Source organism: Schistocerca gregaria, chromosome X (assembly GCF_023897955.1).
Source record: "Schistocerca gregaria isolate iqSchGreg1 chromosome X, iqSchGreg1.2, whole genome shotgun sequence".
In the NCBI taxonomy this organism is placed as follows: Eukaryota; Metazoa; Arthropoda; class Insecta; order Orthoptera; family Acrididae; genus Schistocerca; species Schistocerca gregaria.
Genome location: NC_064931.1, coordinates 642,752,058 through 642,767,358, shown reverse-complemented (window position 1 = coordinate 642,767,358; position 15,301 = coordinate 642,752,058). Strand labels below are relative to the sequence as shown.

The window sequence follows — 15,301 nt, the reverse complement described above, 5'->3', positions numbered from 1 at the left end:
GGTCTTCTTTGAATCCTCTCTGTCTTTTCGATTTTTTCAATTTGACAGGGGTTCCATACCAACAAACAGAAATCAATAATCGGCAAAACAAAGGTTTTTGTAAGTAAGTTCCCTTGTGGGTTTATTAAAGCTCCTTAAATTATTCTGATGAATCTCAATCTGGGATCTGCCTTCCCTTCAAGTAGATTTATGTGGTCATTACATCTTAAATCACTCTAGACAACCATTAGAGTCACAATAGCCCATATGTTTCAGTACTTTGTCTGCTCCTGTTCTCAACCTACATAAATGATTTAGGAGAGATTTTGGAAGATTCTCAAAAAACTGTCATATTTTCAAATGATATAAATATATGGATAAGGGACCCAATCACATCAGAATCAGACACAGTCTGAAACAGTCTTACAGCTGGTTCACAATAATCTGATTTATCCATAATTGTATAAAGACACTTACTATGCAAAACCAAACAAATAAAAATGACTTACATGTAGAAGAAGCAGAAATCAGTGGCAATACTAGATGAGGATCCATGTGTGAAGTTCCTAGGAACTATCTGGGGCATAAACTGAGCTTGCACCAAAACATGGTTGATTTAAACAGAAGTTTCTGTTCTGCCTGCGTTGCTCTTCTAAATCTCTCCTGCTATGTTTACATACAGAAGGTATTGCTATCACACTTCACATACTTTTTTCAATACTGTCCTAATAGAGGATTGCAGCTAAATATAAAAAATATTTATTCCAGAAAAATACGTGGTAAGAATGTTATGTAACTGTGATAACTAAACATCTTTCAGAAATATTTTCAAGGCTCTTGGGATTCTTACACTTCTCTGTCAATACATTTACTCTCTAATAGTATTTGTGGTTAACAATAAGAATGAATTTTGAATGGGGAACCATCATTCTAAAAGTAAAAATAATTTCCATAATCTGCCTGAAAACCTTGTAAGGGTGTTTCAGGGTAGGTTGTACTGAGAGATGATAGTTAAGAAAAAAAAAAAACATGCACACAGTACATTGTGCCATTTCTGAGTTAATTAGCATTGAAGTTTGCCAATAAGGCCCTTGTGCACATATTCAAGCAGCTTGCTTTATACAATTAGTGTCAGTTGATCATTAGGCCATTGCGCATACAAATTTAAGCAGCCTGCCAGGTAAAATTAGTGTCAGTTGTTCTCATATTGTAGTTGATAGTGCACAAGACTGTTCAGCATTTGATTTAGGTTCAGTCCTTGTTAGAATCCCATGTTCAATTTTTTATCAGTCTCTTGTTTGGTTTTAGGAAATGAAATGAAGAACACATTTCGTGATACCATCTTTGGTAGGACACTTGAATTTGCATGCATAACAGCCTGATTTGCTGACGTCAATGTTAGTTAACTCAGAAACACTGCAATGTATTGAATTTTTTCCTGAACAACACAACCTATATTACAACACCCTTACAAGCTTTCCAGACTGTCTCTGACCATCCTATATAGGTGTATCCTTATCAAGGTTCAGAATGTACTTTTATATACTGGTGTAAAAGTTTATAACATGTTGTACGTAAAAAGGAAACAGGGAATTGAAGAAAAGATTCTGAACAGTCCAGAACAAATTAAAAGATGCCTTATTAGGTGCCCTATATACAATTTATCAGAATGTTTGAGCTCATGGATGTAAATTTCACTTTGCTCTAATCTTTACATGAAACATGTATACAGTTCTGTATACAGTTACATAAATGCTTTGTTTTATGTATGAGACATAAACAGCAATTTTGTGGTTTAAGAGGAGGACCAGTGACTTTTCCAGAGTAACTGTTTTTCTGGTAATATATATACATACATATAATCTGGAAGCGATTTCCGTAATTGTCGGTGTGAGCAGATTAGCACTAGTCATAATTTGTTGTTAGTGTACTTTACAGAAGTAGCTTGCACTGGTTGTTTCTGCATGTTAATTTATAACATCACTCATTCTACATCCTAGAAGACTCTCCTTTGTAAAAGTATATACGGAACATGTATGAATGAAAGAATCAGCGAACAAATGAATCAGTGTATATTACAACTCATTCCATTCTAGCACCATGATCAACAAGCACCAGAATGCATGTTGATCCATTTCCTGGTATTCATAGAACTATTACTATTTGCTGCAATTGAATTATAAGATGCAGAAAGCACATATCTAACAAAAGTGAAAGTTTACAGTAGACACAAAAATCTTCATAGATAGTTTGAAACACAAAGTTTGCACATGAAACTTTTCTGAAGCTTTGCAGTCATGTTTTGTCACAATACTGAAAGAAATGCTACTCCAACATGTGGCATATCAGGCAATTATTATGCATTTTACATGTTGTACATATGCCCTTTTTACAAAGTATGATTCTTGCAATCATATGAATTTTAAAAGTTCTAATGAAATAAACAATTAACTGTCAGAAAAAAATTTATAAGTTATTTCGTATGTAATTACAAGCAGTTTTTCTTCTCATTAATTTCTTCTTCTTCTGTGTCTCATAAAACTTACTGTACCGTGCAGAAATATGTTGGCAAATTTGTGGAGATATTCCACTTTCTTTATCATGACTGGAACACAATCAGTGATGCATGCTTTCTCCTGAGGTAGACTCAGAGCATCTGTGAGGAAATGTGTGACTGACTAGTCCAGAAATATAGTTACTCAAAGGTAACATACTTCTCTTTCATATCTGATTTATATTCAGTATTCTTCAACTTAGACAACTGAAAAGTAATTTATTTTCCTCAGACATACCTCTTCCTTGTGGTTCATCTTTTTGTAGTGCCTGGGTCATCATTTCTTGAAAGCTAGAGCATCATCTGAATTCACCACTTTGATGGAGGAACATCCAGGCACATTGCTCTTTCTCATAATCTCACAGTATTCTTCCATTATAAATATTCTGTCACTCTTCCTGATGAGCCATCAAATAGCCCCAAAGTTCGTGACACATTGTGGAATGGAATGTGCTCATACAGAGTTATAGTTTTCAGTATATTGTTATTAACCATATTAAGCAGAAAACAAACCAGAGTATGATTTCTATTTTGCCCAGGACATGTGTCACTGAACAGTATTAGAAGCTGCACATGCTGTTCTTTATTATTTTGTTCAGTTTAGTCCAACATAAAGCTACAAACTTCTTCTCTTTGCAATTACTTCTTGACAAACATACAATACGAACAGTGCAAAAAATCAGAGGTGACATACATGCATTTAAGTTGACCATAATAAAACAGTGACACTCCCTCCTTTGTAGAAAGGAAACAGCTGTGCCACATATGTCCATTCTACATCTTTCAAGATAATCATCAGCCAGTGAAATCATATTCCAGTGGGTATACAGGGTGGTCCATTGATTATGACCGGGCCAAATATCTCGTGAAATAAGCACCAAACAAAAAAACTACAAAGAACAATATTTGTCGAGCTTGAAGGGGGAAACCAGATGGCGCTATGGTTGGCCTGCTAGATGGCACTACCATAGGTCAAATGGATAACAAACGCGTTTTTTAAAAAATATGAACCCCCATTTTTTATTACATATTCATGTAGTATGTAAAGAAATATGAATGTTTTAGTTGGACCACTTTTTTTGCTTTGTGATAGATGGCACTATAATAGTCACAAACACATGGCTCACAATTTTAGATGAACAGTTGGTAACAGGTAGGCTTTTTAAATTAAAATACAGAACATAGGTACATTTGAACATTTTATTTTGGTTGTTCCAATGTGATACATGTACCTTTGTGAACTTATAATTTCTGAGAACGCATGCTGTTAGAGTGTGATTACCTGTAAATACCACATTAATGCAATAAATGATCAAAATGATGTCCCTCAACCTCAATGCATTTGGCAATATGTGTAACGACATTCCTCTCAACAGCGAGTAGTTCGCCTTCCGTAATGTTCACACACGCATTGACAATGCATGTTGTCAGGCATTCTCGGTGGATCATGATAGCATATATCCTTCAACTTTCCCCACAGAAAGAGATTCAGGGACATCAGATCCGGTGAACGTGTGGGCCATGGTATGGTGTTTTGATGACCAATCCACCTGTCATGAAATATGCTATTCGGTACTGCCTCAATCACTTACAAGCTGTGTGCCAGAAATCCATCATGTTGGAAGTACATCGCCATTCTGTCACATAATGAAACATCTTGTAGTAACATTGGTAGAACATTATGTAGGAAATCAGCATACATTGCACCACTTAGATTGCCATTGATAAAATAGGTGCCAATTATCCTTCCTCCTATAATGCCGCACCATACATTAACACGCCAATGTCACTGATATTACACTTGTCGCAGCCATTGTGAATTTTCCATAGCCCAGTCGTGCATATTATGCTGGTTTACGTTAATGCTGTTGGTGAATGATGCTTCATTGCTAAATAGAATGGGTGCAAAAAATCTGTCATAATCCCGTAATTTCCCTTGTGCCCAGTGGCAGGACTGTACACAATGTTCAAAGTCATCGCCATGCAATTCCTGGTGCATAGAAATATGGTACCGGTGCAATTGATGTTGATGTAGCATTCTCAACACCGATGCTTTTGAGATTCCTGATTCTCGCACAATTTGTCTGCTACTGATGTGCAGATTAGCCGCAACAGCAGCTAAAACACCTACTTTTGCATCATGATTTGTTGCAGGTCTGGTTGATGTTTCACATGTGGCTGAACACTTACTGTTTCCTTAAATAATGTAACTATCCAGTGAATGGTCCAGACACTTGGATGATGTCATCCAGGATACCAAGCAGCATACATAGCACATGCTCGTTGGGCATTTTGTTCACAGTAACCATACATTAACACAATATCGACATTTTCCGCTATTGGTAAATGGTCCATTTTAACACATGTAATGTGTCACAAAGCAAATACCGTCCGCACTGGCAGAATGTTACGTGATACCACGTACTTACAGGTTTTGACTATTACAGCACCATCTATCACAAAGCAAAAAAAGTGGTCCAACTAAAGTATTCATATTTCTTTATGTACTGCACGAATATGTAATAAAAAATGGCGGTTCCTATTTTAAAAAAAAAACACACACACACACACACACACAGTTGATATCTGTTTGACCTATGGCAGCGCCATCTAGTGGGCAAACCATAGTGCCATCTGGTTTCCCCCTTCAAGCTAGAGAAGTTTCAGTCTTTATAGTTTTTTAATTTGGTGTTTATTTCATGAGATATTTGGCCCGGTCACTATCAATGGACCACCCTGTATATGTGACCCTTAGTCCAGTGGATAGATTTATGCTCCAGCCATCAGGCAATGCAGAGAAATGGAAATTAAAATTTTGTTAAATGTACCTTTCCACATCTTGCAGTTCAATTGGTGTTTCATGCAGTTTTGCTCTTCCAAAAGCAATATTTTTATGATGCTAGAAATTCACATTTGCAAACAACACTATATTAGCATTGCAAGAAAATAAAAGTAGCTTGGATATATCCCTGCAAACAACTAATATTCCATGAAGCACAAATCATACAGTTCTTGATGCATCCATAAACACACTTTTAGTATCTTATGTACTGATATAAACTATAAATGAACAAGTTAATATAATACAAATAACATGTATACCTGGTTTTATTAACTGGTTGATCAAGTTTTTCTAAATTTGATTTCAGATTATATTTATTGACGCGGATATTATTTTCAAAATATTCATCTTCTTTTATTTCTAGGTCTTTGTACTTCTGATCCAGTTCTGCTGGATTTAGTATGTAGTCTGGAAAACCTAGAACAACAGAGTATAATTAAACGTGAATTAAATGTGTAACACATTTTATGTGTTTAATTATGGTTAAGTGTATAATGCACCTTAAAATTGATAAAAAAAGTGTTTTGTATCACAAACTTCCAAAGTTGATGCTTTGGTGTTATGTGTGACCTGAATTCATTAGGTTGCAGATTCCTTTTTTTTTTTTTTCCAGATGTCAGCTATGTTTGAAGTTGCACTTTTACTACAGAAACAGGAGAAACAGTAAGGACACTAATTATAAAATTTGGTATGCATCTTGTATTTAATCTTAAATTTTTCACTTAGAAACAAACATTTCATTTTTATTTCCCTTTATTTAAAAACAGTGTATATAGTCATGATGTAAATCAAAAGTGTTCTCTCTTTTACTTCTTGCACAGTTCTGAGAAATGAGTTACTTTTTGAATAGATGTATTCAGCTAACCAGGAATCTAATACTAACACTGTAGAGCAACAGGAAGAGCTTAAGAAATATAAGAAATACATACCTGCAATGATTAACTGAAAGAAACAAAATACTACATTATAAAGATTAAAGAAATACTTTTGTATGACTGTATAAAGGATGTGATCAAAATTGGTGTAGAGTGAGAGAAATTTTGGGTTGGAACCTGAAGAGTGGGTATTTTTGTTACTCCACGTGAGCTTCTAGATCTTTTGTAATATAAAAGCCCAATAGTTGACATACAAGATGAACCCACTGCGATGTCTTCTGGCAAGAGTTCCAGCAATCAGATACACTACCGGTATGTAAATATGTGAATGCTAGAAAGGTATTCCTGCAACACACTATTATACTGTATGTATCAGCATACTGCACTGATATAAAATTGAATACCTATTGTGAGGGGCAGTACTTGGAGCCATATAACAGATCTGCACTGTCATCATATCTCATATCACTGTTAGTGAAGACTGCACCTTCTATTAGTCACGCAGAACTTGATTCCAGTTCATCTCATTCTAGTATGGCTTCTCTCAGTACTATTACATTGGTTGGTGGCTGTAATTATGGGCACTGGGACACCAAACCATGTCCAAACATGCAGAACATTTAGTGGTGTTATGGATCTAGCAATTTCTTTCTTTGTGCAGATAGCAGGTAATGAAGGAAATCAAATAATATATTTGTTTGAAACGCTATCACAGATATGTGTAGCCAAGTAACCAAATGTGTGTGTTTCCTATTGCTTCTGGTAAACAAGCCCTAAAACTTGATGTGAATGTTCTTGGCAGTGAACATGTGGTGATGAGACAAGCCACCTTCACTGTGCCCATAATGCAACCCTTGATGTGATGCAGAGGCATGCCAAATGGTCCCAATGGATCACCTTATGTGAAGATAGCTATTTTTTCAGCTGTTATTGTACATATTTGTGAATAAAATTCAGTCGTCAGTTGTATAGATATTTTATTTCTCTTATGAGTTTCAACAAATTAAATTATCATCTTCAGAAGCCAACAAAACTAAGGATATTATAAATGGCCAAGGTCTAATGGTTTACAATGTTCCTAATTTCGTAAGCTTCTGAAGATGAAAAATTAATTTACTGAAACTGGTAAAGCAAAATGAAAATATCTCTACAACTGATGACAGGATTGTATTCTTAAGCACCAGACACTGTGGCACATGACATTGTATTATTAAGGAAACTGCTTAAATGAAGATATGTTTCTGCTTAGACTGTAATTTCATGGAATACTTCTATTTGCATCACATAAAGTTTCATACTGAAAGGAAAAAGTTTTCATTTAAGCAATATTTGATAGCTGTGGACCCAGTTATTAAGAAAACAATTTAAATAATGAAACTATCTTCCAATGTTGAACTGTTAGCTAGGATCATGTATTTTGTGATGTACATTTCTTTCTTACACATATTTAGGTTTTCCACATTTTTCCCCTACAACATGTAGCTTACTAGCCAAATTTCTTCTGTATTGCTTGCCGTACTAGCACATCAGGAAGAAAGCATATCACTGAGAAAATGCTCAGCCATAGCCTATGGGACTGACTGCAATACAAGTTTTTACTCCAGAATGGCATATTCTCTGTTTTGAAGCTACCTGTTGGATTAAAACTGTGCTCTGAGCCAAGACATGAGACTGTAATCTTCCCTTTGTGAGCAATGCCCTTAGCGGCTTAGCTATACACTCATAATTCACCAATCATCATCAGAGCTCCACTTCTGCATTTCATCTTTCATACTTTCCAAACTTCATAGAAGCCTGTGAGAGATTAGGTTCTGGGTTCGAGTCACAGTCTGCCAGGTAGTTCCAAAAAAAATGCATACTCCACTTTAGTGTGAAAGAATCACTCTTGGAACAATCATCTAGACTGTTGGTAAGCCATTTCTCATTTACATCATTTCCTCCAAGAGTGTTAGGTCAGCACATTATGGATGAGAGCATGTCTGAAGTTTCCAAAGTAGGAGAGAGGCACATTAAACTGAGAGAACAGGTTACCAGATGAGCATGGATATCTCAGTCAGTAAGAGCATTGTTTGCAAAGGCTAGGTTCTGAGCTCAAGTCTGGCATGTAGTTTTAACTAGCGACCTGCCTCATCTTCAAAAAATTAGCACTAAGTATATATGGCTGGAGAGCTTGTTTATAATATCTAGTGATATACATAAACCTTCCTTCATGAATCCATCTATTAGTGAAAATTGTATCAAAATCCCTACAGTGGTTCCTGAGACTGGCCTTCATATCCAAAAGGAAAAACACAGCAGAGGACTTTAATTTATAATATGTATAGACTCAGGTCAAGCATCACTGCTCCCTGGAGTTGCAGTGGCTGACACTTTATTGCTTTTCTTGCCAGATATCATGTCCCCCTTAGCTAACTAGCTCATAGCTCCCATTATTGCCACAAGATGTCACTCCAAAAGCCAATTAAAGATGGAACAGATAACAGTATATATATTACATACTCATCATTACTATAAACAATAAATTATATACAAAACCTTCCCCATGAATCAGTCTCTCTATTAGTGAAAACAGTATCAAAATCCTTATAGCAGTTCCTGAAATAAGCCATAACATACAGGCAAAATAACATGGAGGGGACTTTCATTTAGAGTTATTATGTATAAAAGTACCAGGAAGTTTCACATCTTGTTGGAATGGCCACGAGACCTCTACCAGAAATAAATACCAGGCACATTGCATGGATGCACCAGTCCATATTATTTTAGTGACGCTACTTTTTCATAGACTGTTAGATACAGTTATTACCTCTCTTCTTTGGCTTTGATTTTGGAAATCTTCTGTGCATGTGTTGTTGTGTATACTGATTCCAACTTCATTCATTGATACTGATTCAGGCTCACATTAATTGTAATCTTGGTGTTTCCCATGTACTGCAGTTTTGGCTATACGTTTTGATTTTCACATGCTATGTGTTTCATCGCAGTGATCTATCTGTTTTAGTGTCAGGTCACAAGTTAAGTAATGCCAAAATGTTGTTCTCCAACTGTCAGGCATGAGTATATAAACATGAGGAATACATTACAATGGTAATTTTTCTCTGGTTTTGTGTTTGAGTACTCTATGACTTTGACTCCACTCATACTTACTTGAACTAGTGACAGAATTTATGCCTGTGTGCATATTTCCATTTGTTAATCCAAGCAGTTGGCAGGGGAAACCATCCTGTGTGCCAATGATATTGCACTATTCATGCACTGCCAAAACCTAAACGTTATGGTTAGGCACCTCCAGAAACATCTGGACAAAATTAATTAATGGTGCACTGTATGGAAGGTGAAAATCAATTCTGACAAGAGCCAAGCAATGCTATTCACAGCCAAGATCAAGCTCTCCACATGCCAAACCACATTTGATGACTCAGACTTGACTTAGGATGACCGAGTTACATAGCTTGGATTTAACTGTCACATATAATCAGTGTGGTGAACAAGGTTTGTGGCCTGTTTTATGAATAGTGCATTTGAGTGTTCTGTGGAAATTGTCTTAAATGGTTAATTATGTCATTTTCTTCTCATAGCATGCTTCTTTTCCTTCTTGAATTTCACTATTCTTTTATAAAAATGGAAATGAAATTCAAATAATTTGAAAGGCCACTTAAATGCTCCATTCAAGTCATGTGTTGCCTGTGATGTCACTGACTAGCATGCTGCTCCTATTTTCATAAAGCTAATTCACAGTGATGTCTTGTGTTGGAATTTATGTTTCAGAAAATGGATTACAAATGGTATGTAGTATCACACTGTACAAATACATCTACAAAAACTCTTGAAAAATTGTTTCAGCGAATGAGAAGGTGTGTAAAAAGTGGTTGCAGTGTACCAGCAAAATGCCACCATGTCTGTGCCAAGTCCACTTACATAACTAAAAATGTCTTGCACTCTGAAGTTTACATTAATTTACTTCTGAGATATGCTTTTCCACTGTTACTCCTAGAAAAAAAAAAATTTTTTTTCATGACATTGGTGGCTCAGTTGGTAGAGCTGTGGACTGTCGAATATGAGAAGATGAAATCCATAGGTCTCTGGTTTGAATCTAGCCTACAACAATATTTATAAATATTTTAAATTATTCCTAAAACAAATCAACAGTACTTTCATATGAAAACCAAATCACAATTACAAAACTTCACTGCAATGATTAGAAACAGAATATTATTGTGTTTTCCTTGGCATTTACATGTGATTACTTTTGCAGTACCTGTTAACATACATCATGTTCAAAAAGATATTTTCTAGTTAATGTGACCACACACTTTTTATTTTATTAGAAACGATGTTTTTCTTTACCTTCACACTGCCTAGCTGGGATCCTTATTGTTTAAGCTTTGAAGAGTCATCATGTTACATAAGATGAAGTTAAGTGTGCTTCAGACACTGGCGTTAGTTTACATTCACAAACAGCACAGCAATTATGTTTGTGTTACCTGCATGTTGCCCATGCTTTATATCTCTCCACATACAAGACCTCATCATCCTTCACCTAGTTGTACTGTCGGCATGTGATGATATATTCACTACTAACAAAGTTTTCCAAGAAAGGCAATGGTTTGCAGGCAAAGTAGATGCATTTATCCTCAGTTGTCCATTTTTCAGACTAAGATTAATGTGAAACTATACACAATGCATCCCACCATCAAAACAACTGCTACAATGAGTTATTGTTAAGGCTATTTTTATATTTTGTGTAAAACTTTAAATAATTTATGACCTTTCCAGGATTCCAACCTGCATTTTTCTTTTCCATAGTTATATGTGCTCACTGCTGTGCCGAAGAGCTCGTCCTCAAGATTATTTATCTTCTGAGTAACTTGCTGAGCAGAAATCAGCACTAAGATTTGCCAATAATAATTTTGCCATGCTTTGGACCATATTTCATGACTGATAGTTGACAGTCTATATATAAGACACTGACACATTTGTCAAAAGTTCCACTGAGCTAGGTGGTGCAGTCATTAGCACACTGGGTTGGCATTTGGGAGGGTGACAGTTCAAACCCACCTCTGGCCATCCTGATTTAGGTGTTCCATGGTTTCTCTATATTGCTTCAGGCAAATGCCGGGGTGGCTCCTTTGAAAGGGCACTGGCGACTTCCTTCACCATCTTTCCCTAATCCAGTAGGACTGATGACCTCGTTGTTTGGTCCCTTCCCCCAAATCAACCGACCAACCAGCAAAAGTTCCACAGTTCTCTAGTTTTGAACAGGTTTAATGAGGTTGCAAGGAGCAGGGAAAAGAATATCCATCCTTGCACATACCATTGCTCTAAGTGAGGGAAGCATAAAAACATAAATTTTCATAAGGTTTCCACTATCGTCATTCACAAAATTCTTTTTATTGTTACTTAAAAGTTGTAAATGCGTTTTCCATCATGAAATAGCTAAATTATTAGCAGAAAAAGTATGTAAAAACCTAATAACTATGGCTAATACCTCTGTAACACACATATAGCTTCATCTTATGCGTACTCTCTGACGTCAACAGAGCATCAGCCAATAACACAGTGTTTTTGATCATGTGACCAAATCCTGATATTTTATGATTTCTAAGCTTTAAGTACATAAAAATAAGAGATATTTTGTGAGAAAGTTGACTGTAAATATGATTTGAATCTTATAATCACTCTGAGTAATAGCAGTCCAAACCATATTTTTAACATAGGAAAGTAGCTTATTGTACCCACTCTTTAAAAGTGACACACTATCAGACAAAGCAAAAATCGCATGAAGGAATGTGCAATACAGACTGCCATAAGCAGTTTCTGCTGTTTTGTGCAGTTTTTATTGTTGATTTATATGAGGTTGTGTTTTGTGTAGCATTTGAAATATTTCATGTTCTTGACATGTAAGTGCTGTACAATATATTAAATCCATTTGGAATATATTGTTAATTCTCCAGGTACAGAACTTTATGGTGAGTAAAATGTTATGTTATTTTTATAACAATTTATATTTATACTTCATCAGTGATGTACAATCTTGTACCTTGAAACAGAAGGTCTATTACCATGAAACACATGTACTTGCAAATGAGCTGAGTTTCCTTAATGTTTAATAAGTTTACCTGAGCTGAAAATGGATATTTAGGTTAGTTTCCAATAGCTTTTATTTCAAGATGTATTTAACTTGTAACTGGTATTTGATAATACTTACTGATTACACTTACTGATTATTGGCAAGTAGCAGTGTATTAATGTAATAGCTTGACTATTAAATACAATACTGATAAAAAAATTTCAATTGAAACTCTTTGAAATTTCGATCAAATATTTGTTCCTACATGACCATGTTGTACCTTGGAACATGTTTTCACGTGGCTAGAGGGGAAAGTCTGAAAAGTGTCTGAAGGTGCTACACCCTCCGTTTCTGTCAACACTCACATTAGGCTACATGTAGGGTACATCCTCCTACCAAATCAACCAGAAGAAATCCATCTTATTTTACATGAAAACAACTTTTCTGCCCAATTGTCTTGTAAATTTACTAAACAAAGAACCTCCAAATTCACTTCACAAAATATCAATGATGACTCTTACATGGATTTATGCACATAACTCTATAGACAGATCATATCACTTCATTTTATAATCACCTATAGTACAGTCAGAAGTGAGCCAGGCACAAAAGCCCGTGGAGCTTGTGTTGTTTTATATGACTAATATGCTCAGGCATTTGAGACTGCTGCCTGAAGATGAGTAACAGGACTACTCAAAACTGCAATAGCAAAAAATAAAATTTAAAAGAATTTCTGACAGTCATAAGTGGAAACAACCATGTTTAACAGCCTCCTACCTTGACTGCAGTATCTATCTAATTCTCCAAATTAGAAAATCTGCTGAATGATGAAACTGATTAATGGACCTTGTATTCAACCATCATTTATCCCTATGTTTTTTGTCCAAGTATTTGTGTCAATACAACATGCTTGGGAATAATTCATTCTCCATTTTAAATTCTGTAGTTCTGATAACTCAATGGGTGAGGTTGGTTTGAGCTTAGGAGACAAAAGTTTTTCACATCCAACAAGACCATTATTAGTAAGACAAAATGATGGTAAAACCAACCATGGAGTTGATGCATTCCTTTCAGTAATTAGAGTTAATTTTATAGAGCATTTCACTAATGGTTTATTGCATTAACTATATTCATGATTTACCTATCATGTCAGTTATGGCATCAGCTTTCCTCTCTGCTGCTCGCCGTGTCTCAGCATCCATCCATTTCAGGTTTTTCAGGTTGTTCTTGAATGCAGTTCTTATCTGATTGATCATGTTTTCTGCCTGGAAACAGTCAACATTACAATTCACTAACAATTAGCAGCTTTAAAATTGTTTAGGTGGTGTGATGGTCTTTGTGCTACACATAATGTGAATGAGCAGATATCTTCACAAAGTGCATATTAACATTATTATTTAAAAATGATTAACTTGTGACAATGGTGATGTAGTTTATTGAGCCTCTTTATGATCTTCTGGTGCCATTTAACCTACTTTTTTAAATAACTTTCTTCCTTGATAGCATAATCAATAAACCTAGCACCCAACTAACACATGATTTCCCAAGAGCCCGTTTTCAGGTGATATAAATGCCTTTCCCACAATATTTATTATCTCATAAAATACACACTGTTTTTCACCAGTTCCATGAAAGTATTTCACTATAATGTGAACATTTCTGAGAGAAACTGCCTTTACTTCTTGCCAAGTGGAAGTTTGTCACATTGGAAGTAATATATCTCATTTCAGAGCCTTAACTTCATCTTTGAGAAATTGCCAAGACAGACAGACCAGCAGGAAATATTCTACTGATTGAAGCAATTTAAAAAATACTACTTCAGGAATATAGTTGCAACAACTAATTTGAAAGATAAATTGATTGTATGATGGTGATTACTGCTTAGAACAGTCTCCAAAGATCCTACATAGTGAAGTCAAGGTACTCTTGGGATGTCAGTGTGTTTCTGGCTGATAGCCATTAGATATTCTCCAAATATCATACGTAGTCAAGGTATTCTTGGGATGTCAGCATGTTTCTGGCTGACAGCCACTAGATATTCCAACAGCATCACATTGCCAAGGTTCTTATTTTTGCGAGTGAAGTGAGCTAAGCTTTTAGCAATGACTCAGTATTTGTTTGACTCATTTATGAAAAACCTTGCAAAATGTAACTGGCATCTTTCTACTTCAGCATATTCGGTGAAATTCCATTTTACTATGTGATCTGGTAATGATAAGTGAGAACTGTGTCACATTCCAAGACAAGGCATTTTTTTAAAAAAAAGATTAGATAATGACTATGCTACATTTAAGACCCATATATTTTTTTAAAAAAATAGTCTGTTTTCAATTACTATAAAGTTGCATGGTTGGTGCAGACATACCAAGAGGTAGGCACACAGTTAACTGTTTATGAGAGACAATAAGTAATCCATTGCAGCTCAGCTCCATTTGAATTTATAAAGACAAATAACCAAAAGTGGACACTGATAGTAACTTTTACTTCCCCTCACACTGACAGTCATGGGAATCACAAAACCCCTACATCAATCAGTTGGTGTCCAAACAGCCCGAATTAGGATCATGTGGGGCCCATAGCTCTGGTGAATTGTGGGGATATAATTATTTATTTTTATGAATAAAATCTGTCTACTGTGTTCTAAAGACATAACATGTCTAGTACTACAACATGAGCTTGCAGTAGCCTACTGTCAAAAGAAGAAAGATTATGGTACAATAGCCATCAATGATGAATGCAAAACAGAGCAAATAATACGCTCATGTAGGAAAAGGATGACGAAGGTAACAAGGCTCTGTCTTTTCGAAAGAAACGGTGTTCACATTAACCTGAATGAACTTAGGGATAACATAGTGTTCTGTTGGAGACCATGAGATCTCTATCTCTAACCACTCTGCACATGTTAATTGGTCCTTCATTTGGTTTCCTAAAGCCCAACAAACGAGTGATACAAAATGAAATAACCTGTCACCTGGTGTAAG

The 15,301-nt window shown here is 35.6% G+C and overlaps 1 protein-coding gene across 4 annotated transcripts in view; it reads right to left on the bottom strand.

Annotated features, from left to right (window-relative positions):
- The window catches only part of LOC126298667 (endothelin-converting enzyme homolog), a 368,726-nt gene that overhangs the window by 31,048 nt on the left and 322,377 nt on the right, over positions 1–15,301 (bottom strand). For all 4 annotated transcript variants that reach the window (XM_049990097.1, XM_049990099.1, XM_049990098.1 and 1 more), the window contains exons 10-11: positions 13,462–13,585; positions 5,636–5,792 (exon numbers count right to left, since the gene is read on the bottom strand). In XM_049990097.1, the coding sequence (XP_049846054.1) occupies positions 5,636–5,792; positions 13,462–13,585 (281 nt within the window). The remainder of the gene's footprint in view (positions 1–5,635; positions 5,793–13,461; positions 13,586–15,301) is intronic.